The sequence below is a fragment of the Lithobates pipiens genome, unplaced genomic scaffold (genome assembly GCF_037356315.1).
Source record: "Lithobates pipiens isolate NorthernLeopardFrog02 unplaced genomic scaffold, aLitPip1_a1.2 Scaffold_13, whole genome shotgun sequence".
NCBI classification, from domain to species: Eukaryota; Metazoa; Chordata; class Amphibia; order Anura; family Ranidae; genus Lithobates; species Lithobates pipiens.
The window spans coordinates 463,715,991-463,738,972 of record NW_027507718.1 but is presented as its reverse complement, the minus strand read 5'-3'; the positions used below and the strand labels follow the sequence as shown (position 1 = coordinate 463,738,972).

Sequence of the window (22,982 nt, the reverse complement as noted above, 5' to 3'; positions counted from 1 at the left end):
GTCAGGGTGTAGAGGTGATGGGTGTCAGGGTGTAGAGGAGTAGGGGTGATGGGTGTCAGGGTGTAGAGGTGATGGGTGTCAGGGTGATGGGTGTAGAGGTGATGGGTGTCAGGGTGTAGAGGTTGATGGGTGTCAGGGTGTAGAGGTTGATGGGTGTCAGGGTGTAGAGGAGTAGGGGTGATGGGTGTCAGGCTGATGGGTGTCAGGGTGTAGAGGTGATGGGTGTCAGGGTGTAGAGGAGTAGGGGTGATGGGTGTCAGGGTGTAGAGGTGATGTGTGTCAGGGTGTAGGGGTTGATGGGTGTCAGGGTGTAGAGGTGATGGGTGTCAGGGTGTAGAGGTGATGGGTGTCAGGGTGTAGAGGTTGATGGGTGTCAGGGTGTAGAGGTGATGGGTGTCAGGGTGTAGAGGTTGATGGGTGTCAGGGTGTAGAGGTGATGGGTGTCAGGGTGTAGAGGTTGATGGGTGTCAGGGTGTAGAGGTGATGGGTGTCAGGGTGTAGAGGTTGATGGGTGTCAGGGTGTAGAGGTGATGGGTGTCAGGGTGTAGAGGTTGATGGGTGTCAGGGTGTAGAGGTGATGGGTGTCAGGGTGTAGAGGTGATGGGTGTCAGGGTGTAGAGGTTGATGGGTGTCAGGGTGTAGAGGTGATGGGTGTCAGGGTGTAGAGGTTGATGGGTGTCAGGGTGTAGAGGTTGATGGGTGTCAGGGTGTAGAGGTTGATGGGTGTCAGGGTGTAGAGGTGATGGGTGTCAGGGTGTAGAGGTGATGGGTGTCAGGGTGTAGAGGTGATGGGTGTCAGGGTGTAGAGGTGATGGGTGTCAGGGTGTAGGGGTTGATGGGTGTCAGGGTGTAGAGGTGATGGGTGTCAGGGTGTAGAGGTTGATGGGTGTCAGGGTGTAGAGGTGATGGGTGTCAGGGTGTAGAGGTTGATGGGTGTCAGGGTGTAGAGGTGATGGGTGTCAGGGTGTAGAGGTTGATGGGTGTCAGGGTGTAGAGGTTGATGGGTGTCAGGGTGTAGAGGTTGATGGGTGTCAGGGTGTAGAGGTGATGGGTGTCAGGGTGTAGAGGTTGATGGGTGTCAGAGATCAGAGCCCCTTTGTTTGTATACACACAGCACTCTCTGACTGTCAGCCTCTGTCTCCTCTTTGTTCCTGAGGGCCCGCCCCCTGGCTGTGCCGGGCTGTGATTGGCCACTCGGGGTGTCAGTCCAGGCCGGAGTGGGACATGCTGGCTCTATGTAGGATTGCTGGGCTGGGATCACAGCTGTCTCTCCGCTCTCCGGATCTGCGGGCTTTGTTAGCGGCTCCGGGACCGCTTCTTCTCCCAGGGACCTCCTCTCCTCTCCGGTACCTCCTCTCCTCCCCGGGCGGACGGCTGGATGAAGCGGAGCAATCATGCAGAAGTACTGCAGAGGTAAGCGAGGAGATCCCCGGTGTGTCCGATCATCACCCGGATCACCCGGGGGGACAACATTCATCCGGGTCACCACATGGCTCAGTCTACAATCTACACACCATCACCTACAGGACTGTCCTCATTATTAGTCCTTGTATTATTCCCAGCACAGTCCTTGTATTATTCTCAGGATAGCCCCGGGGTGGTCCAGCATAATCCCAATGTAGTTCTAGTACAGTCCTAGTATAGTCCCAGGATTGTCAGAGTATAGTTCTTCAATAGTCCCAGCATTGTCCCAATATAGTCCCAGCATTGTCCCAATATAGTCCCAGTATTATTCTTAAAATGGTCCCGTATTATTTCCAGTGTAGTAGTCCTAGCATAGTCCCAGGACAGTCCAGCATTAGTTCCTGGAAGGGACTGATCCTCACATACTGGATATTATTCAGGCAGAGGTCAGGGAGGATTGGATGACACATCAGGGACAGGACATGTCATGGACTGTAGGGCGCGGGTCACATGACCTGACATTGATGCCCACTGCCTGTGTCTTGCACTGATGCCAGTACCATGCGTTGTCCCTGGTTGGGTGTGTTACAATGACTGCCACCCCAGCACACTATATACACCTTAGGGGCAGACATGGATTGGAGCTCAGTACACTGACATGCGTCGTGCTGCCAGAAGAGATGGCAGGGACTTTTTAGGGACGTTGAGCTGCACTGCCAACCCATTCATTTTGAATGGACCGCCTAGTGCAATGTGAAAACGATATACACACACACACACACACACACACACACACACACACACACACACACACACACGTACGTTAGTTACCACAACACCCACAGAAGCAAAGTGTGGATTTAGCCTAATGGTAACCACACACCTAATGATCTGATCAGACGATTCTTCACAATATGATCAGAAAGATCTCTACTGTCATCAATCGATTCTGATCAAAGCCGATTGGTTTCATCAAAATGATTCCGATCTGTCTGGATGGAAAATCCGATCTGGGGAAGCTAGATACATCCATATGACCATTTAGTGTATTGAACAATCTTCAGATTCTATGTTACCCCCAAACAGTAAATCGATCATCTATACAATCCTATAGAAAATCATTCCATGTATGGCCGCTCAGGTATTTCAAACACACAATTATTAATGATTGAACAAAGATGAGAGACTGGATCCTGTGGGTACATGTGCGTTCTTCATTCATACATTGTACCTTCCACATTGATACATTGTGAGTGTTCATAGGGTGACAACAACCCTCCTATGTTGTGCAGATTTTGTTGGGCCCCCCCCCCCCCCGATCTAGAAGTGTATTGATGATGTTTAGTAATACGAGCGCACAATGCTCAGAATAGGGAAATCTCCCACCTTTGTTCTTCAAGACTTTCTCAGATGTGATTCTCAGCAGGCGGTGTCATACGTTGTCACCATCCCTCGTATTGCTTTCCTTACCATCTGTCATTGTATGAGCGGCTTCATGGCATTGGTGTATGCTCTGCAATCTACAATCATGGGTGTTCTAGAAAGGAGGAGGGTGCTATGTATAGAAAACGATCGTTTGGAGGATTTTTCTGATGTCTTCTATTAGGCCTCATTCACATGTGTTCATAGGACGTTTCTAAATGTATGGAATGATTTCTAGATTGTAAGCTCTAATGAGCAGGTCCTCAGATCCCTTTGTATTGATTTGTATTGTAAGTGTATTGTCTGCCCTCATGTTGTAAAGCGCTACGCAATCTGTTGGCACTATATAAATCCTGAATAATAATAATAATAATAATAATAATAATAATAATAATAATAATAATAATAATTGTCAATGGTATAAGGCAGAACATGACAAATTTGCTTTGGACCTAGAAACCAGTTTGTGTGGCGATATGTAACGTGTATTGAGCGTAGGTGCCCCAATGTGTTTTTACATCTGTATGTGCATGTATTTGGGGGTGATGTTTTCCATCACATAAGGGACAAAAAGTCCCCTATGTGATGATTTTTTAAATTTTTTTCGGTGACCGGTTCTAAAAGACCTTGCATGTCTCTTATATGCTCCACTGAACGGCATGCAATGCACATCGCACTGCATTACGTTCTTTACTGGTGTCCTGCCGAAAACTAGCTAAAATCTCCAATCATGTCACTTCCAGTGACTCTCCAGCAGCAATAATCTGAGATTTTGACAAGTTGGCTGTTTTCACAGAACACTGGCAGCATACACACTACGGTACACGACAAATTGGCTGTTTAAACAGAACACCGGGTAAGGAGGAAAAAAGTTGTTGCCACCTTGGAGGCGGCCATGTTGTTGGTTATTAGCGGGCGGACTATGTCCACTCATTATATCGTCTACCGTAGTGCATACGCTGTCGATGTTCTTTGAAAACAGCAACCTTGTCCAAATCTCCAATTATTGCCGGAAGTGACAGTTTTTTTTTTTTTTTTTTGGCAGGACACCAGCAATGCCCATGGACACTGACAACAAGGAGCCAGAAGTGACATCATACGGGTCACTTCTGGGTCAGAAACAAGATGGGAAGGAGAGCAGACACACACTCCTCCCTCCTCTCTACCCTTTGGCGCCTGCTATGCCGGTCTTGGACTTGCAGATGGGCAAGTGGAGCCCGGGATACATAGCGGGGGAGGGGGCACTTTACCAACATGTGTAGAAGCAATTGGGTGGCAGCATAACCGCCACAATGCTTCTTCCTGACAAGTGAACCCTGCTGCTTGCCCACAAAATGGGCTAAATGCAGAAAAAAAAAATTCTCAACTCCCGAAACTACATGTCCCGGGCGTTGGGCGATTCAAGTTGTGCCGCAACATTTTGAGATGGGAATGAGGGACACCTACTAGAAAATGTATGTAGGCAGAGGACAGGCCTGCCACAGCCCCTTAAAGGAGAGTTAACCAAAAAAAAGGTTAAATAAATTCACAATACCACTACTATTCCTTTATATTGGCTTTTAAAATTTGCAAATGCAGCAATTTAGAATTTGGATGAAAGGTTTAGCACTGGAAAACACTTTTAGAAAGATAAAAAGTGCATTTTATATACAACTATATGGATCAGACCAAAATGAGGCATACATGAGGGGAAAGAGGGACAGAGGGACATTGCTCCAAATCAGGGACAGTCCCTTGAAAACAGGGACAGTTGGGAGCTATGGTTGTGCGTCCCTGCAATAGTGAATGGGCTGACAAAATTGTGGTGTAAACACACCCTAATGCACACTGTGTGTTTACCTGCGTTTTAGATGCATTCAGCTTGGCTGTGTTTTACAAAAGAGAAATCTGTGCGTCCAGATTGGATTGGAGATTGGATATTCTGAGTGCATCTAAATTATTATTAAATTAATTAATTATCCATTTGTACAGCCGCAGCCAGATTTGTACCATGTAAAATAGTAATGATGGCGGTGCAGTGGTTATATGGGATTGGGGGGGGGGGGCTCTGGCCGGCACCGGATGCAGACAGTTTGCATCCAGTTTGGGTCGGTGGTTCTGCCCACATGCAAACTGGACGCAGCTAAATATACAGTTTGTATGTGGTCATAATGTTCTGCATTCATATTCGGCATTTAGTTGCTTCTGAATGAGCCCTAATGCTTGATTTTGTGTGTGTGGTGTACAGTGTACAATTGTAATACTATGACATCTTATCCTAGAACAAGGACTGTTCCTTTAAGTAAACATAAGATTCTGTACACGAGCCTGCAGCTAATTATCTCCCCCATCCTTCACGCCCGGCGTGCCGCCCCAGCTCCCTGGCACAGTCAGCTCTGTGAGCGGCTTCAGTTGCTCTCACACTGTAACGTTTTTTTTTTTTTTTTTTTCCTGTGAACGCGGCCGTCCCCTCTGATTGGTGGAGGCTGGGCCTTAGCTCACTAAAACGTAATTCAATTTCTTCCTGTGGGAATTTTCTCCTCGCTTTCAAACCAGAAAACAGCAACTGAATGAATTGTGTGACGGCGCTCTGCCGCCAAGCCATGTCCTGCAGAGGTCTGGCAGCCAAGCGGTTAACCCAATATGTGGTGTCTAATGTTATTAGCAGCCTCTGCGTTTACCTCACATTTCATTTCTTCCATTACATGGACCCTGGTCGCCGAGAATATTGTTGCTGTTTAATAAAGTGCTTTATCCTGTCCGAGTTTTCCGCTGAATGATATTTCTGGTCATTAGTATTCTCCGCTCAACACTGTGCCTCACAACAGTTATTTATTAGGGGCAGCCATCTTTGTTTTCTGTGGAGTCTCAGGAAAGGACATGTCAGGGCTCCTTTGTGGTACATTAAATGTGGAAATTCAACCAAAAGCTAAAGATGCTGTTAAAATGCACACATGTGAAGGGTTCACTTCCAGAACATTTACAAATGTATTCATTTTATTTAATACAGGTGCTTATCAAGTGCCACCAATTTACACAGCGCTTTACATATATATTCCACATTCACATCTCTTCGTTCACTATTGTGATTACCAGGCACAGGGTGACAACACCATTCAGGGTCTGCAGTTTGTCTGTGTCACCTCCAGCTTGCTCATGCACAGAGAGAACATGCAAACTCCAGGCAGGATGTGTTGTGGTTGGGATTTTAACCAGCGACCCTTTTTACTGCTAGGCGAGAGTGCTAACCACTACACTACAACCACTGCCTCCAGGGCTGCTCCTCTGTTCCTAACCACCAGGACCACTCATCTGTTACTAGCCCCATGTAACTGCTTGGATGTGCGTTTACATGCGCACAACCGCAGCATCTGTCAGCCTGTCAATGAGATGTACGGACTGCTGGCTACTGCAACTACACTGATTCCTGGCAGTGTGTTGACCTCTGTGCTTTTGTGAATGAGGCCTACATCAGTATCCCTTTGCTAGCTAGGGCCCTCCTGTGCACAGCCTTCAGCCACCATTGGTACTTGAATCCACTGGTGCCAACCTTTGGTATATGATGTGGGCCCTCAGACCTCAGCAGTCTGTAGTGGGGACATTGATTAGGGTAATAGCATTGATCTCTACTAGCCTCACATCACATTGCATGTTCCCAGTTTCATGTCATGTTCTGAAGCATATCCCCAACCAACAATGTATCCTGTCCTCACTCTCTGACCCCCATTTCCTCTATTAGGTCTGCAGTTTCTGACAGTCCCCTCGAGAATTGTATATAATGAACAGTGACCCTTTGATGTCATTTGAGGCCTTCTTTGGTTCATAAGTTGACATCCACTGCTGTAACCTATGGAATGATATCATAGAGACATACGCTAATATTGTCAAAAGTATTGGGCCTTTACACGCACATGAATTTTAATGGCATCCCAGTCTTAGTCTGTAGGGTTCAATATTGAGTTGGCCCACCCTTTGCAGCTATAACAGATTCAACTCTTCTACTCTTCTGGGAAGGTCATCCACAAGATTTATGAGTGTGTCTGTGGGAATGTCTAATAAATCATCACAAAGGTTTTCTATGGGGATGAGGTCAGGAGTCTGCAGACCAGCCCAGTTTCTCCACCCCAAACTCGCTTATCCATGGATTTGTATGGACCTAGCTTTGTGCACTGGTGCTCAGTAGTGCTGCACGATTTTGGCTAAAATGAGAATCACGATTGTTTTGCTTAGAATAAAGATCACGATTCTAGCAGTGTAACATCTTATTTCACATTATACAAGAAAAAAAAAAAGGGGGCTAACTTTACTGTATAGAGTGTTTTTTTTATTTTTTATTTTTTATGAATTAAAGTGCATTTTTAAAAACAAAATTGTTCTGTAAAAATACTGTCTGATAGAAAATATTGCAAAAACCACCATTTTATTCTCTAGGGTCTTTAAAAAAAAAAAAAAAAAAAAAAAAAAATATATATATATATATATATATATATATATATATATATATATATATATATAAAAATATTCATGTTTGGGTGTTCCAAGCAATTTTCTAGCAGAAAATAATACTTTTTACTTGTAAGCAGCAAATGTCAGAAAAGGTTTGGTCTTTAAATGGTTAAACTTCCTCCATTTACACGCAGGAGTTCTTTCCTTTGATGAAAGAACAAAAAGATACTTTGTCTCTACTTATTGCATGTTATCATTAAACTTGGCAGGCTGCCTGGATTCTTATTTTTTTTTTTTTCCAGCTGTGAGAACTCTCTGCACTTTAAAAAGGAATCGTGACATGCTGTTTTGAAGATCGGGAAGGGAAAAAGATCGCTATTTTAATTATTAACGATTATGCATGACATGCACAGTCATGTTGGGACAGGAAGGGGCCATCCACAAACTGTTCCTACATAGTTCAGAGCATGAAATTGTCCAAAATGTCTTGGTATGCTGACGCCTTAAGAGTTCCCTTCACTGGAACTAAGAGGCTAAGCCCAACCCCAACCCCAACCCCTGAAAAACAACCCCACACCATAAACCCCCCTCCACCAAATGATTTGCACCAGTGCACAAAGCAAGGTCCATAAAGACATGGGTGAGCGAGTTTGGATTGGAGAAACTTGACTGGCCTGCACAAAGTCCTGACCTTAATCTGATAGAACACCTTTGAGATGAATTAGAGTGGAGACTGCAAGCCAGGCCTTCTTGTCCAGTATCAGTGCCTGTCCATGCGCTTCTGGAAGAATGTTCAAACATTCCCATAGACACACTCCTAAACCTTGTGGACAGCCTTCCCAGAAGAGTTGAAGCTGTTATAGCTGCAAAGGGTGGGCCAACTCAATATTGAACCCTACGGACTAAGACTGGGATGCCATTAAAGGTCATGTGTGTAAAGGCAGGTGTCCCAATACTTTTGCTAATCTAGTGTAGCATTGTATATTCTAACAGCTGTCTCCCATAAAGAGACCTTGTCACCAACTCAGAAAATTTCTGGTACAGCTGGCTGTACAAGGATTGTTTTTTGTTTTTTTTTCCTCCCAGCTGTGCCATTGTATTGTGACAGTGGGGACTCTGCTTTCAGAATACGCTGATCACCACCGCTGCAGCTGATGTCCCTCATATGGGAACGGCCAAAGACTGATTAAAGTATATGGCCGGTCTCTGCTCTGCCAGCTTAAAAGTACAGAAAATCAATACTGTACTCGGACCGCTTTTCCTTTTCGGAATTGACTTTTTATTGACTTGAAATGTGCTTCGAACTACTTCCACTTTTTTTAAAAGAGTCAATTCTCTAGTGAAGGCTACCCACACCTTGCTTATCATAGCCCTCTCCTCTTCTGGAAGGGTCTAATTACTATCTGTGCTGGCCCAGCTCCTCTACTTCTTCCTTCCCTACCATTTATGTAGCAGCTGTGGAAGCGGCAAAGGGGAATACTTAACTGTAGCCCCTGTGATCACCAAAGGGCCACACTTAATGTTCAATATTTTATGATGCTTGAGAGGACTATCTGAAACTGCAGACCTAATAGAGGCTGTGAATATGCTGCAGAAGGCAATATGAAACTGAGAACATGTTACATGAGGCTAGTAGAGATCAATGCTATTACCCTAATCAATGTTCTCACTATAGACTGCTCAGTACCAAGGGCTACACATCATATAACAAAGGGCTGCATGCAGCCCTTGGGCCACAGGTTGGGCACCAGGGCTATATAGTTTCAATCGAGGTACTGCTGGGGCTGCTGACATCACATCCAAGATGACAGCACCCAGTGACAGTCTCTGGGCTTTTGGATGTTTACAGGTAAATACCATAATCTTTTGTTGAAATTAATGGTCTGGTGACTGGGTCTTTTTAAACAATCCCGGATCGCCCACCTTCATTATACGTTGGTACTTTTAAGAAGAATATTGTTGTTATGGCAGCAGCTAGCGATCAGTAGAGCGAGAGCAATAATTCTAGCTATAGACCTTCTCTGTACCTCAAAACATGCAACCTGTAGATTTTTATTTTTTTTTAAACGTTGCCTATGGAGATTTTTAAGGGTAAAAGTTTGTCGCCATTCCACGAGCGGGCACAATTTTGAAGCGTGACATGTTGGGTATCAATTTACTCGGCGTAAGCTTATCTTTCACAATCTAAAAATAAATTGGGATTAAGACATAAGTTGTCTTATTTTTAAATTCATAAAGTGTATTTTTTACCAAAAAAGTGCGCTTGTAAGACCGCTGCACAAATACGGTGTGACAGAAAGTATTGCAACGACTGCCATTTTATTCCCTAGGGTGTTAGTACCCCCAAACATTATATATTATTTATTTATTTTCTAAGTAATAGTCTAGCAAAAAAAAAAAAAAAAAAAAGTTTTTAACTTGTAAATAACAAATCTCAGAAAGAGGCTCGGTCCTTGAGTGGTTAAGGGTCCCTTATGATTTGATCCATTGAAGAGTGTTAAAGAGGAAGTAAACCCTGATAGGTTTACTTCCTCTTTGATTCCCTGCAAAGGTAAAGCATAATGGACTACTATGCATTGCATAGTAGTCCTTTATGTGTCACTTACCTGACACAGGAGCCAGCGAAGTCACCGCTGTCCCATTGTGTACGGAGCCTCCATCTTCCTGGTGGGTCTCGCTGCTCCGGCGCTGTCATTTGACAGAGCCGCGATGACGTCACTCTCGGGCATGCGCACGGGAGCCGCCACTCGCGGCATATTGCCATTAACAGCGGCACGCTCAGTGCTAAACCATGTAGGTTTAGGAGATATTTCTTGGACCTACAGGTAAGCCTTAATCTATGCTTACCTGTAGGTCAAAGGTGGTTTTGTAAGGGTTTACAACCACTTTAAATGGATGCTCATTAAAAGGCTGTATTTCATGCGGCATTATGCATATCATTTATTTAGAACCGGACATGACCCTCTTTTGTAGTGAAGTGTACCTGTCACATGCCAGGTGCATTGGTTTCTGTTGTGTGTCGAGGTGGCATTGTGAATGAATGTCAATGCACTGTGCCAGCTGCTATGTGTTAATGCAGCACATGAGTCTGGAGGGGGACAAAAGGTACAGGGACAAGAGTGAAATCCAAATTTGCAGATGCAATAAAAATTATGTAAATGCAGTGTGTGTGTGTGTGTGTGTGTGTGTGTGTGTGTGTATGTATATGTATGTGTGTATATATGTGTATATATGTGTGTGTGTGTGTGTGTGTGTGTGTGTGTATATATGTATATATATATATATATTATATAATTATAGCTGATTAAGTTTCTGTGGCCATTAGAGTTGAACAACTAACTAATTCATGGGCTGATCCATATGGTAATATAGGATAGGCCATTATTCCCACACTAACATATGTCATCCCTTAGGGTCTTGTCGGGTTGTGACTGTCTTCAGGACAATGAAAGTCCATCACTGCCAACTGAGAGGATCAGCTGAACGAAATCACAACATCCCCCTTAATACCGGAGGCCTACTGCCGCCTGGGGTGTAGTAGTGTGTGCTGAATATTTCATTGAGTGTTTGTTTATATGCACGTTGTTGTTTTATAGCATTATTATGTCTTTTATTCTTTGATTCTATTATTTATTTAGTACCTGTTATTCATACCGTGCCAGCCTACTCCACAGAGCATTCATTTGGCCATGTATGGGTTGATTTCTCATTAATTTCTACTCGTATTGTCCAATTAAATGATCACTACACATCTGAGCCCTCCGGAGATGTACCATTTTGCTCCAGGTAATGCATTATTCCCTTTTCTCTGGGATGAAGTAAAAGATCCTTAATTAGCAAATATTACCCAACATTTACCCAAATATACCCAACATATTTTGCACCCCCTTGGTGCTTTCTATATTATCATATTGATTCTGGAATCTGGTCAGGAATTTACACTTTCCTGGCAGTATGGTCCCTTTAAAATGTCCAGCTGCCAATGCATAAAAGTCTTGCAACAGTTTTAGGCTTCATTTACACTTGGGGATGGTGGTTTACCCATACCATGAACACGCAGTTGAGTCACATTATTACTCCCTCCTAATCACCCCCCTTAAATTGATTGTCTGCTTTTATTTTTTTTATTTTTATTTTTTTAATAAAACATGTTATACTTGCCTGCTCTGTGTAATGGTTTTGCAAAAGGGCAGCCCGGATCCTTCTCTTCTTGGGCCCCACACATGTGCTCCTGTCTCCTCCCTCCTGCCAGGTTCCCCCACAGCAAGCAGCTTGCAATGGGGGCATCCAAGCAGGCCTGTTTCCAATTAGCAGCTCTGTGTGTCCATTCACACAAGGAGCCCCCAAGGAGAGTGGCCCCACCCCATACATCTCCCTTTAATAAGGGGGCCCCCAGATACCGGCCCCCTACCTTATGTGAATGTGTATGCTGTAAATTGTACACCTACCCATTCTCCTGGTGAAAAAAGTATAAATAAAAAAAACACAACATAAGTTTTTAAAAGAATTTATTAGACAGCTCCGGTGGCCTCCCGTCTTGGGGGTCTTCTCGCTGGACTCCTCCGCTATCTTCTGCACTTTTACTAGTGGAGGAGCCCGGCTTTCTTCTTCGCCACCGCCGTCTGGGGGTCTTCTTCCAACTTCGGGGTCTTGTACCGCTCTTCGGGGGTCTTGTCCCCCTTTTCGTTTCTTCTGCCGGGCTTCCGCTATCTTCTTATAGCTCTTTTACTAGCGTTGGCCCGGTCTTCTGTCGCTGTTGACTTCTTCTCTTCTTTTTCTTCTCTTCTTCCTTGCGATGTTGACTCAACGCTCTCTCTGGCCGCAAAGGCAGGGACGCGTTGTGCAGCGACTTATATAGGGACAAGGGGCGGGGTCACTGGGTGATGTCACACAGTGAGCCCTCCCCTTATGATGTCACAGTCCCTGCATCCTCCGGGACTGTGACATCATAAGGGGCGGGGTCACCATGTGACATCACCCAGTGACCCCCGTCCCTTGTCCTTATATAAGTCGCCGCACAACATGTCCCTGCCATTGGGGCCAGAGAGATTGTTGTGTCAACATCGCAAGGGAGAAGAAAAGAAGAGAAAACGACAGAAGACTGGGCCAAAGCTAGTAAAAGAGCTATAAGAAGATAGCGGAGGCCTGGCAGAAGAATCGAAGAGCAGGACAAGACCCCGAAGTCAGAAGAAGAGCCCCAGACGGCAGCGACGAAGAAGAAAGCCAGGCTCTTCTGCTAGTAAAAGAGCAGAAGATAGTGGAGGAGTCCGGCGAGAAGACCCCCAAGATGGAAGACCACCGGAGCTGTCTAATAAATTATTTTAAAAACTTGTGTTTGTGTCTTTTTATTTACACTTTTTTTCACCAGGTGAATGGGTAGGGGTACAATGTACCCCATACTCATTCACATAGGGTGGTGGGCCGGTATCTGGCGCCCCCTTATTAAAGGGGGCTCCCGGATTCCGATAAGCCCCCCGCCTGCAGACACGACAACCAACGGCCATGGTTATCGGGAAGAGGCCCTTGTCCTCATCAACATGGGGACAAGGTGCTTTGGGGTGGGGGGGCCATAGGCCTGACCGGCCGGGCTACCTGCTTGATAAGGGTCTGCTATGGACTTTGGGGGGACCCCCGCGCTGTTTTTTTCGGCGTAGGGCTTCCCCTTTGATCCCATACCAGGCGACGGGGCTCGTGCGGTGTCAATCTCGGCGATGGAGGCGGCAACATTGACTTCCTTTGCTAGTTAAGTCTACCTGGAGCTGCGTTCAAAATGAACGGGCTTTTCTCCGTGTGTGGGCAAGTCCGTTCATTTCAAAAGTCCGGCGGACTAGCACACAGATGGGCGGATTGTCCCCTGGACTCTGGTCCGCCAGATAGTCCGATCGTATGTACGCGGCATTAGGGCTCATGCACACGGGATGTTTTTGCGGCTGCTTTTTTACCGCTCTGAACTCTCCTCCGTATTAGCCTATGTGTCCATGCACACATAAACTTTCAGAGGAGTCTGGAGGCATAAGCATTTATTGGCAGTAAAAAAAAAACACCTACCAGTGTGTCCAGGAGCAGAGGGTGTTTGAAACACAAAAAATGCTTCTAAACGCGGTAACAAGCTTTTAGCTGCATTTAGCCGCTTCTGGTGTTTTTAGGCATTTTTACATTTTAGAGGCTGTGTTTTACTGTAAAAACGTCCAAAAAATGCTAACGACAAAGAGTGTGCATAAGCGCTAGTCAAAAATGCGTCTAAAAGCTAATTTTTACAGCTGCTTTTTACTGGCAGCAGTGCTGTTGTTTTTTGAATGTCCTGTGTACATGAGCCAAAAAGCTGCAGGTGCTTTAAGCGAGCTTTGTCATAGACTTCTATAAAGGCTTTGAAGCACCACTAAAGCGACATGGTGAATCATTTTTTGAAGCAGAACAATAGCAAAGTGTAATCAGGACTGTAAGCTAACCATTTTATTTAGTGACGGGGCTTTGACTAGCGTTCAGAGAGCTTTAATAAAGCCATGTTTTGAATCAAGTGTAAATGAGCCCTAAGGGGAGGGGGGGCATTATGACCCCCCGATGAACTCCTTTTTAGAAGTGAATCCCAGGGAACTAACATTTATTACAAGGGTTCCTCTGGGGTAAAAAAGTTGAGAAAGGCTGGCCTGTGGTAAAATTGGGACTCACAATATGCGTATTTGGTGGAGGTCCTCTACAACGTAGTTGGGAATGACAACTCCTATATTTCTTACACGTTCCCTTTTTAATATATCATCTTGATTTTGAAAGGCTTTGATGGCCCTTATGACATGCATGCAGACGTTGACCAGTTTACAGATGGTGACCTAGCTTGAACCCAAGACCCCCAGTTCAACAGGGCACAATGTCATCCACTTTAGCCACCGTGATTCTGATCATTTATTTCACAAGCTGAAAACTGGTTTCAGGCCAAGGCAATGTCACTAGGCCCTAGTCCTTTTGGTCTGACTGGCACAGCACCTGCACCCTTTTTCATCATGGTTGAGGGCTATACTTGAAATCAGTCTGTGTCTGCCTGGTCCTGCAAATGCACTCCTAGACGTTGAAGGCTCCAGTTTCTGTAATTCAATGATCGGAGGGTGGTTTGGGAAGGAATGGCAGTGAAAAGAGTTTAACCTTCAACCCAGAGGAGAAATCACCTGCCTAAAGGCAAGACTGGGAATGAGGAACAATGGGGAGTGTTATTACGGCTGTCTGCAAGGCACGATAAGCATCTTAATCCAGAAATGTGCACTGCTGAAACAACACAGGATCCATCCTGGTGCAGTTTGTTTGTACAATGAGGAATATTGTGGCGTCTGTACACTTGGGGAGGAATATTGTGGAGTCTGTACACTTGTGACTGCTCTCTGCTAAGCTGATCCTTATCCTGGCCATACTCTAGTAAAACATTTTTATTTGAGATTTTCTGTTTTAAGAACGTTTTTTTTTTTTTTTTTCTATAAGTGGGGTCAAATTGATGGTAATTTTTGACCACAATGATGAGAAAATTCGAAGGAGCAGGATGGAAATTTTTTCTTGAAACAAACAAAATGTGGTTTTTGTTTGGGGAAATACCATTCGTTCTAAAATAAAATGTTAAAAGCAAACCATATTTTGAAGCACTTTCAAACAACATTTATCAAGTTTAGAATGTACTGAGAATTTGTGTATGAATGTTCATTCGCACATCTACTAGTGTATAGCCAGTTTTAGTATAACCAGGACTCTACAACCAAGGCATTCTTTATGTCGGTTCTAAGGCCGCAAACACACGGGCGGACTGTTCGCCCAACTTAGTTCGTCAGACAATCCGACAAACAGTCCGCTCAAAATTTGCATGAACGGACTTGACCACACACGATGAGCAGACAGTCCGCTGAAAGCGTGCGCGATGACGTGAACGGCACGTACGACGGGACGAGAAATTCGACGTCCAATACACTGCAATGCAACCTTCGCCGTGTAAATCCTTTCTGAGCATGCGCGAAACTTAGTCTGTCGAACGAGCCTACACACGAGCGGACTGTCCGCTGAAACCAAGTTTGGGCGGACAGTCTTACGGAAATTCCGAAAAACTTTGTTCGTCAGACTGTCCGCTGAAACAGTCCGCTGAAGCCCACACACGAGCGGACTGTCCGCTGAAACACTGTTCAGCGGACAAAGTTGGGCGAACAGTCCGCCCGTGTGTACGCGGCCTTAGGCTTCTAGGCCGGACTCGATGGAGAGGCCTGAAAGACGTCTGATTTCAAAACATTTACAGTGATACCTTGGCTCATGAACATTTCTGTTCATGAACAAATCGAACAGAAGAGTTCACAAAAATTTGCTTTGGTACACGAACTCCGCTTTGGTTCACAAACACGAGCCGTGGGGGCTGGACCCCTGAATAGGTCCCCGAAAAAAGCCCTGGGTCTCAGGCATACATCATTCTATTGTTGGCCCCGAGCGCTGCTGGCGACGCAGAGCGGGGACCGATCTCATCCCGAACGCCGCCCAGTGCGGCTAAGTGATATAGCAGCTCCCGCCAATTTGGTTCGGGACTCCTCCTCCTCCTCCTCCTTTCTTTATCAGGTAACAAAATATAGTGGCACACTCTGCCATAGCATAAAGTGATCCTGTCAGGTTACAAATTACTCAGGTAAATGTTCTGAAAAGGCAGAAGTGCTAAACACTAAGGCCCCTTTCACAAGGGCGCCTCCATGTAGCAGATTCATCGCTCCGCTGATCCCCGCTAAGCAGGCGAATGACAGGTCCGTGTCTGCTCTGCTATGCAGAGCGGACACGGACACAGTCCCGCTCTCCTCTATGGGGAAATCAGAAGGGAAAGGGACCACATGTCTGTTTCCATCCAATCGGCTGGATGGATGTAAAATAGGACCTGTGTGTGTGTGTGTGTGTGTGTGTGTGGTGGTTTTTTTTTTGTTTTTTGTTTTTTTGCGGGCAGGATCAGATCGGATGGCCGCTGCTTCATAGAGGATAATGCAGATAATGCTCCGCCAGAAAAACTGGCAAGCAACGTGATCAGACAGCCCGTGTGAAAGGACTCATAGGCAGCTCATTCATTCTTCACTTTTTTTTTTTTTTTTTTTTAAACCATGTATGGCCATTGAGTTGCCTCTGTTTTCTGCAATGTGAGTAATGTTTGATTTTATGGCAAAAAAAATCCTAACAATATTGGCAATCGGTGCCATTTACTGATCAGGCTGTTAAAATATCAGATAAGTGGTAACCCTAAATGTGGGGCATCCTGCATGGACCCTTTTAGACACATGTGCATGTTAGAGAAACTCAAGGCCTAATGCTGGAGGGTAAAGGGGTCTGTACTGTCCTTAGGGATTTCTACATGCAAGCCTCTGTTTGTTCTGTATAAAGAAAATGTAGATTCTGTTCAGGAGAAGGCTTTCGTATCATCGTCAGGAAAATTTGTAGTGGTGCATATCCCAAATTCTGCATAAGCATCTGTGCTCCATAACAGCTGCTTGGAGATTTCATACATCTTTGTGTTGAGGTGGAGAACATGTGGTTTAAGTGGCTTACAAAGACATCATTATAATAAAACTTACTCAAGTTGACTAGAGTTTCCATGTCAGACATTTACAGAAGAATTCTGTTAAGATTTATTTAGGTGTGAACTGAGGAGGACTGTGCCCATAGCTATGGAAGGTGCAACAAGTAACAGTTGCTAGTGATAGAAAGTAAAGGCCAACCAAAACTTATGTGTTTAGGTTGGGTAAGTCAAGATTCAGTCCTTCTACTAAATCTTCCCATTGTGAAAACATGTAAGTATGTCTGTGCCTGTCATCCTCACATTGCCTAACCCAGCCTTAGGCCGCGTACACACGCGCGGACTGTTCGCCCAACTTTGTCCGTCCAACAGTTTCGGCAAACAGTCCGCTCAAACTTAGCATGGACGGACATGGCCACACACGACGGACGAACAGTTTGCTGAAACCGTGCGCGATGACGTGAACGGCACGTACGACGGGACGAAAAATACGACGTCCTATACACTGCATTATAGCTTTCGGCGTGAAAATCCTTTCTGAGCATGCGCGCAACTTTGTTTGACGAACAAGCCTACACACGGGCGGACTGTTCGCTCAAACAAGGTTTCAGCGGACAGTTTTTCGCTGAAAGCCCACACACGAGCGGACTGTCCGCCCAAACACTGTTCAGCGGACAAAGTTGGGCGAACAGTCCGCCCGTGTGTACGCGGCCTAAGTCTACCTTTTACCTAAAATACATTTTTAGACAACTGGAAAGATAATTAGTGTCATGCAGCTGGCTTTGCCAAGTGGCATTGGTCCTTTTGGTCCTGGAACTATGCAGTCACCATCAAATCAGAGGTCAATCAACTACAGCTCAAGAACCACTAGTAACCCCTGGATGAATCTAAAGCCCCATACACACTATCAGATTTTCTGCTGACTTTTTCCTTCAGATTTACCAAAACCATATAATATGAGGTCAAACCTTAGGAGTTTCCATTTGTATGCAATCAGGCAGGCCCTTGCACTACATGGTTTTGGTAAATCTGAAGACAAAAATCAGCAGAAAATCTGATAGTGTGTATGGGGCTTTAGAGTTCAATGGAAACCTAGTTAAGAGTGGATGGCCTTAACTTATCCATTGATCTTCGCATTGCGACCTTTGCATCTATTTCCACCAGGAAGTAGACCTCTTTCCAACTGCTCCAGAAAATGAAACAAAGTCTTTTGGATTAAACTGGTTTTTGAGTTATTGTTACGTTTGGTTTTCGCTCTATCCAAAGTCAAATGCACACCTTGGTCTCTTTTTCCTGGACTCTATATATTACATTATTTCTACTAAAAGGTAGTTTTGCTGTGAATCTTTGCTTCTTTTCTGCAGTAGTCTTCAAACTGTAACCTGAGGTATGGATGTGGCCTTTTGCCTGCCTAGTGTATATCTGGCCCTTGGGACACTATTACTCCCAGTGACACCAGTTTATGGGACATTATTCCTTTTCCTGACACCAATAATGGGGCACCATTCCTTCCACTGATACCAAAGATGGGGCACCATTCCTTTCACTGATGCCAAAGATGGGGCACCATTCCTTCCACTGATGCCAAAGATGGGGCACCATTCTCCCCCACTGATACCAAAGATGGGGCACCATTCTCCCCCACTGATACCAAAGATGGGGCACCATTCTCCCCCACTGATACCAAAGATGGGGCGCCCTTCCCCTCCACTGATACCAATGATGGGGCGCCCTTCCCCCCCACCCACTGATACCAATGATGGGGCGCCCTTCCCCCCCCCCCCCACCCACTGATACCAATGATGGGGCGCCCTTCCCCCCCCACCCACTGATACCAATGATGGGGCGCCCTTCCTCCCCCCCACTGATACCAATGAAGGGGCGCCCTTTCCCCGCCCGCTGATGCCAATGACGGGGCGCCCTTTCCCCGCCCGCTGATGCCAATGACGGGGCTCCCTTTCCCCGCCCGCTGATACCAATGACGGGGCTCCCTTTCCCCGCCCGCTGATACCAATGACGGGGCGCCCTTTCCCCGCCCGCTGATACCAATGACGGGGCGCCCTTTCCCCGCCCGCTGATACCAATGACGGGGCGCCCTTTCCCCGCCCGCTGATACCAATGACGGGGCGCCTTTTTCTCCCGCTGGCGCCATTGATGGGGGGACTATTTCTCCCGCTGGCGCCATTGATGGGGGACCAACTTTAGGGCATTATTTTTCCCACTGACAGCAATGATGGGCCACTATTCCTTCAAAGGATAGTGACGATGGGGCACCATTCCTCTCATGAATACCAATGATGAGGCTTTAATTCTAATGAATGGAAGTACCTAGTTGCTATGGGCAGCTTCAACGGTTTTCCTTACTGATTTGCAGTGTCATTTAATTTTACTTATTGTCTATTAAGCCTACGTGCCAAACATTCCAATGGATATGTTCTTGGCTTCACTTACAACAACATGCAGTTAGTCACTTGTTATTACATCAGATTGCACATAATTGGCCTTGATTACAAGCACCTGCATGCTTGGTCCTGTCATTGCCAGTGTTATTTGTGTTGGGTATTGTTCTCACCACGTTCTGTAGGCGACTATGAAGTGTCTACAGCTGTTTGTGTGAGTCCCGAAATCTTACATGCTGATCTATTCTGCTTCTAGAAGACTGATTTCTCTGTTGAATACATGGGCATTTACTGTGCATGGATGTGGAAGTATCTAGAAATTTTGAGTCCATATAAACAAAAAAAGATTTATTAAGGGCTCACTTTAGATGAGAGTTGTTTGTGAAATGCACAAAAAACGATTTGAAATGCACATCAGAAACAGATTAGAAGATTCCCATGTACTAGAGTTTTTAGAGACTGTTCTGAAGATGATTCACCTGTCCTTTAGCTGCAGCAGGTCCCATTGCAGGCAAAGCAAAGTGCACAGTCAATTTGCCTTTAGTAAATCCACCCCTGTGACTCTGGCTCTAGTCTAATGAAATTTGCAGTGAAAATTGAAGATGTACTACTCAGTGTTCTCCTTGCTGTAGCGGAAGCTGTTCCTGAGGACATGCAGTGCAAGGGTCTCCCTGTTTCTGCTTCATACTTTCTGTGCTTTCTCTACTTTTTTTTTTTTTTTTGAACATTACCCTGGCAGTCATCAGGTCACCTCTCTCAACTTTCACTGAAATCATCTCATCTTCTCTTTTTTTTATTTTTTTATTGTTGATAAGTTGGAAAAAGGCTTAGGCCTTGCCGGTTTTTCCTGCCTTGTCATCAGGCTAAGAAGTAACAGGAAGTCAATTTATTGGGAATACAGACAACAATAATAAAGCATTTTTTCCCATGAAATGGATAATGGTCAGGGTGGTGTTGATATGTCCCTTTTGTGAATAATCCCCCTTAGTGACAGGAAGCAATGCTAATTCCTCTCAATGGACATCTTGTTTGAACCCTTCAGCATTCTAACCAGAATTAAAAAACAAATGATCATACTTGAAAATCTCTTTGTTAATAGCCCTATTAGTAAGGAGATTATAGTTATTATCTGTATTAGTGTACTTGTAGCAACAAAGCAGAATCCTGTACCCAGTACTTCTTTTTCTTAGTTGCCTTGACAGTCCAGGTTTTAGGACAAGTTTCTTCTGGTCCAATCAGGTTGCAGAAAAGAAGATTCTGCGATTTTTTTTTTTTTTTTTTTTTTTTTTTTTTTTTTTTTTTTTTTTTTCCCCCCCATCTAAATAGTCATTGTTGATAGGTGAATCTCTCCCGCAGCACTATTGTGTTCTGCCAGCTGGGAGCCTTCCTGGTTGGCAAAACATAATGATTATGGCTAGCAACTATAGCCACCAGCAGTAAGCGAATGTTAAACGAAAACCAACAGGCTTGGTATTACCCAAGTTGATTAAAGTACAATAAACCTGCCCATACATGGTTTGAATCTCGGCCGTTCCCTGCTGAACCAGCCGAATTTCGATCCCCCAATCGCATTCCATATCCCACCACTTCTTATCTGGCTCACTTTTATTCCTATTAACTTCCCTTATGCTTAAAGAGAAGCTCCAGTCTGGAAAGAAAAAAAGTTATAAGTCAGCAGCGTCAAATATTGTAGTTGCAGACTTTTAATATAAGGACACTGTCCAGGGATTCCATGATGTTGGCACCTTGAGCTGATTTGTCCATCGGCTTTGGCTGCAGGTGCTGGCATTGTAAGTAAGGGAAATCAGCAGTGAAGCCTTCAGGCTTTACAGCCATTTTCCTACTGTGCAAGTCGTGCTGTGCTTTCTGAATGGTCCCGCCATCTTCTGGGACCTGTGTGTGTCCCAGAAGGAAATGGGGGGGGGGGGGGAGGAGGGGCCTGAAATGCTTGTAGCTCATTGATCAGCAATCTTACTCGGAAGTGAGAGCGGGTACCTGTCAAAACCAGGTACCCACTCTCTTCCTCCCCCCAAAAAAAAGTGCCACATGTGGCGCGGTGCATGGAAGTGGTAAAAATCTGCAACAACATTTGTTAAAATCCCTGCAAAAGTGTAGTTACTCTTTAAGCTTTTCTTCCATATACTTGCTTCTCCCAGATTACCATTTTATCAATTTTTACTCATTCCTACTGAGTTTTTTTCTTCAAATGGTTTGCAGGAAGGCCTTTTAGAGATGGGGAGCAGCACAAGAGAAGTCCAAAGAGTGAAGTTCTTGTCTATTGAGTGCTTATGGACATTTGTTGCTGAAAAAAGAGTGCTGTGCCATGTTTCACCTCTGTCAAGGCACACGTCTCGCTAAAGACACAATAATGGCAAATGACAGGAACGCGGTATGTTAACGAATGGGGGCTCATTAGCTGCCTTTCACACAAAGCACAAAAACATTTGTTCACTCCGTCACCAAAGAGCGTTTCCTTATATTGATCAGTCACTCACAAAGCCTTTCACTGTGTTGACACCTTTTAGAAAAGGCAACGTGTGGAGCTTTTAGTCAAATGAATGGAGTCAGAAAAGAACATCGTTGGTGATAACCACTGCTGACATCGGGGAAAATCTGACTTTTTCTTGAGCTGCACATGTCCAGGTGTTATACCTAGCAATGCACAGTTTCCAGCCTCTGTACAGTGTCCGCTCTATACTTGAAATGCATGGACTGAAGAGAACTGCTTTGTGAATAATATATGCATTGTGAGCATTTGTTAGCACAGCCTCTAATTTTATACATGTTGTCATGGTTTTTCTTTTCTTATCCATGTCCCTACTTAGGATATGTATACAATTATCTGTCGTAATAATCACATCATAAAGGTGTCTTAAACTGTCCAGTAAAATTTTGCTCAAATGTTTTCCTTTTTTGGAATGTTAGTTACATTTTCTAACGATTAGTTGGGTAAAGTCGATGTTCGTTTTCGACTCTAGTGAGAAGACAATTTGAAGACGCAGGATAGAAAAATTTGGTTCAATTTTTTTTGACTATAGTGAGAAGACAATTTGAAGATGCAGGATAGAAAATTTTGGTTCAATTTTCTAATGGTTAGTTGGGTGAAGTCGATGTTCATTTTCAACTGTAGTGAGAAGGTAATTCAAAAGAGGATAGAAAATTGTAAAGCAAAATTTGTGACTTGTTTTTTTGTTTGAAAAAACTCATTGTAATGAAACCCGTTTTTAATGTGTCCATTGATACCATTCAAATAGCAGGTCTGGATGAACTTTTAAGGGATTTCAAGCAAAATTAGGTAATTCAATGAGGGCAAGGAATGATGTTGTAACAAATTTCTGTATGAGCATTTGAACACATGGCGTAACAAAAGTCAATTTAAAAACGCTTGGTTGAAAGCGGTTGGCTGATATGGGATGCAGTCACTGTTCAAAGTTATATTCAGGTAGTCTTGGGTGCAGCAGCTTCATGAATACAATAGCCGTTAGTGAAATTCCTTTTAGCATGGATGGGGGAATCCATTGGTTTTCTGTCACAGAGGCAGTGGGCTGAATGAGAGAAAATCAGCATTGTTTTAAAGCATAGCAGTTCTAATTGGGCTGCAAAACATTGTAATTTAGGGCTCATGAGCACTTAAAGTAAACCTGTGGGCTCATAAAATAAATTGCAGCTAACAGAATGTGTTTTCTGGCTGGGCTTACGAATTCTCAAAATCACTATTTGAATAATTCAGTAGCCCCCTTGCCCATGGGACAGTGTCTAGGGATAGGTCCTTCTTGCACCTGGCAATGTATTGAGTGAGAGGTGGCCACGCCAGCGCTCTACAG

General features: G+C 44.6%; 1 protein-coding gene across 4 annotated transcripts in view; it reads left to right on the top strand.

Annotated features, from left to right (window-relative positions):
• Nucleotides 1-1,215: 1,215 nt before the first annotated feature.
• The window catches only part of AFAP1 (actin filament associated protein 1), a 210,743-nt gene continuing 188,976 nt past the window's right edge, over nucleotides 1,216-22,982 (top strand). For 2 of the 4 annotated variants that reach the window (XM_077477843.1, XM_077477841.1), the window contains exon 1: nucleotides 1,216-1,413. In XM_077477843.1, coding sequence (XP_077333969.1) covers nucleotides 1,395-1,413 — 19 coding nt within the window. In that variant the 5' untranslated portion in view covers nucleotides 1,216-1,394. The remainder of the gene's footprint in view (nucleotides 1,414-22,982) is intronic. The other 2 variants (XM_077477845.1, XM_077477844.1) reach the window with 1 other exon arrangement.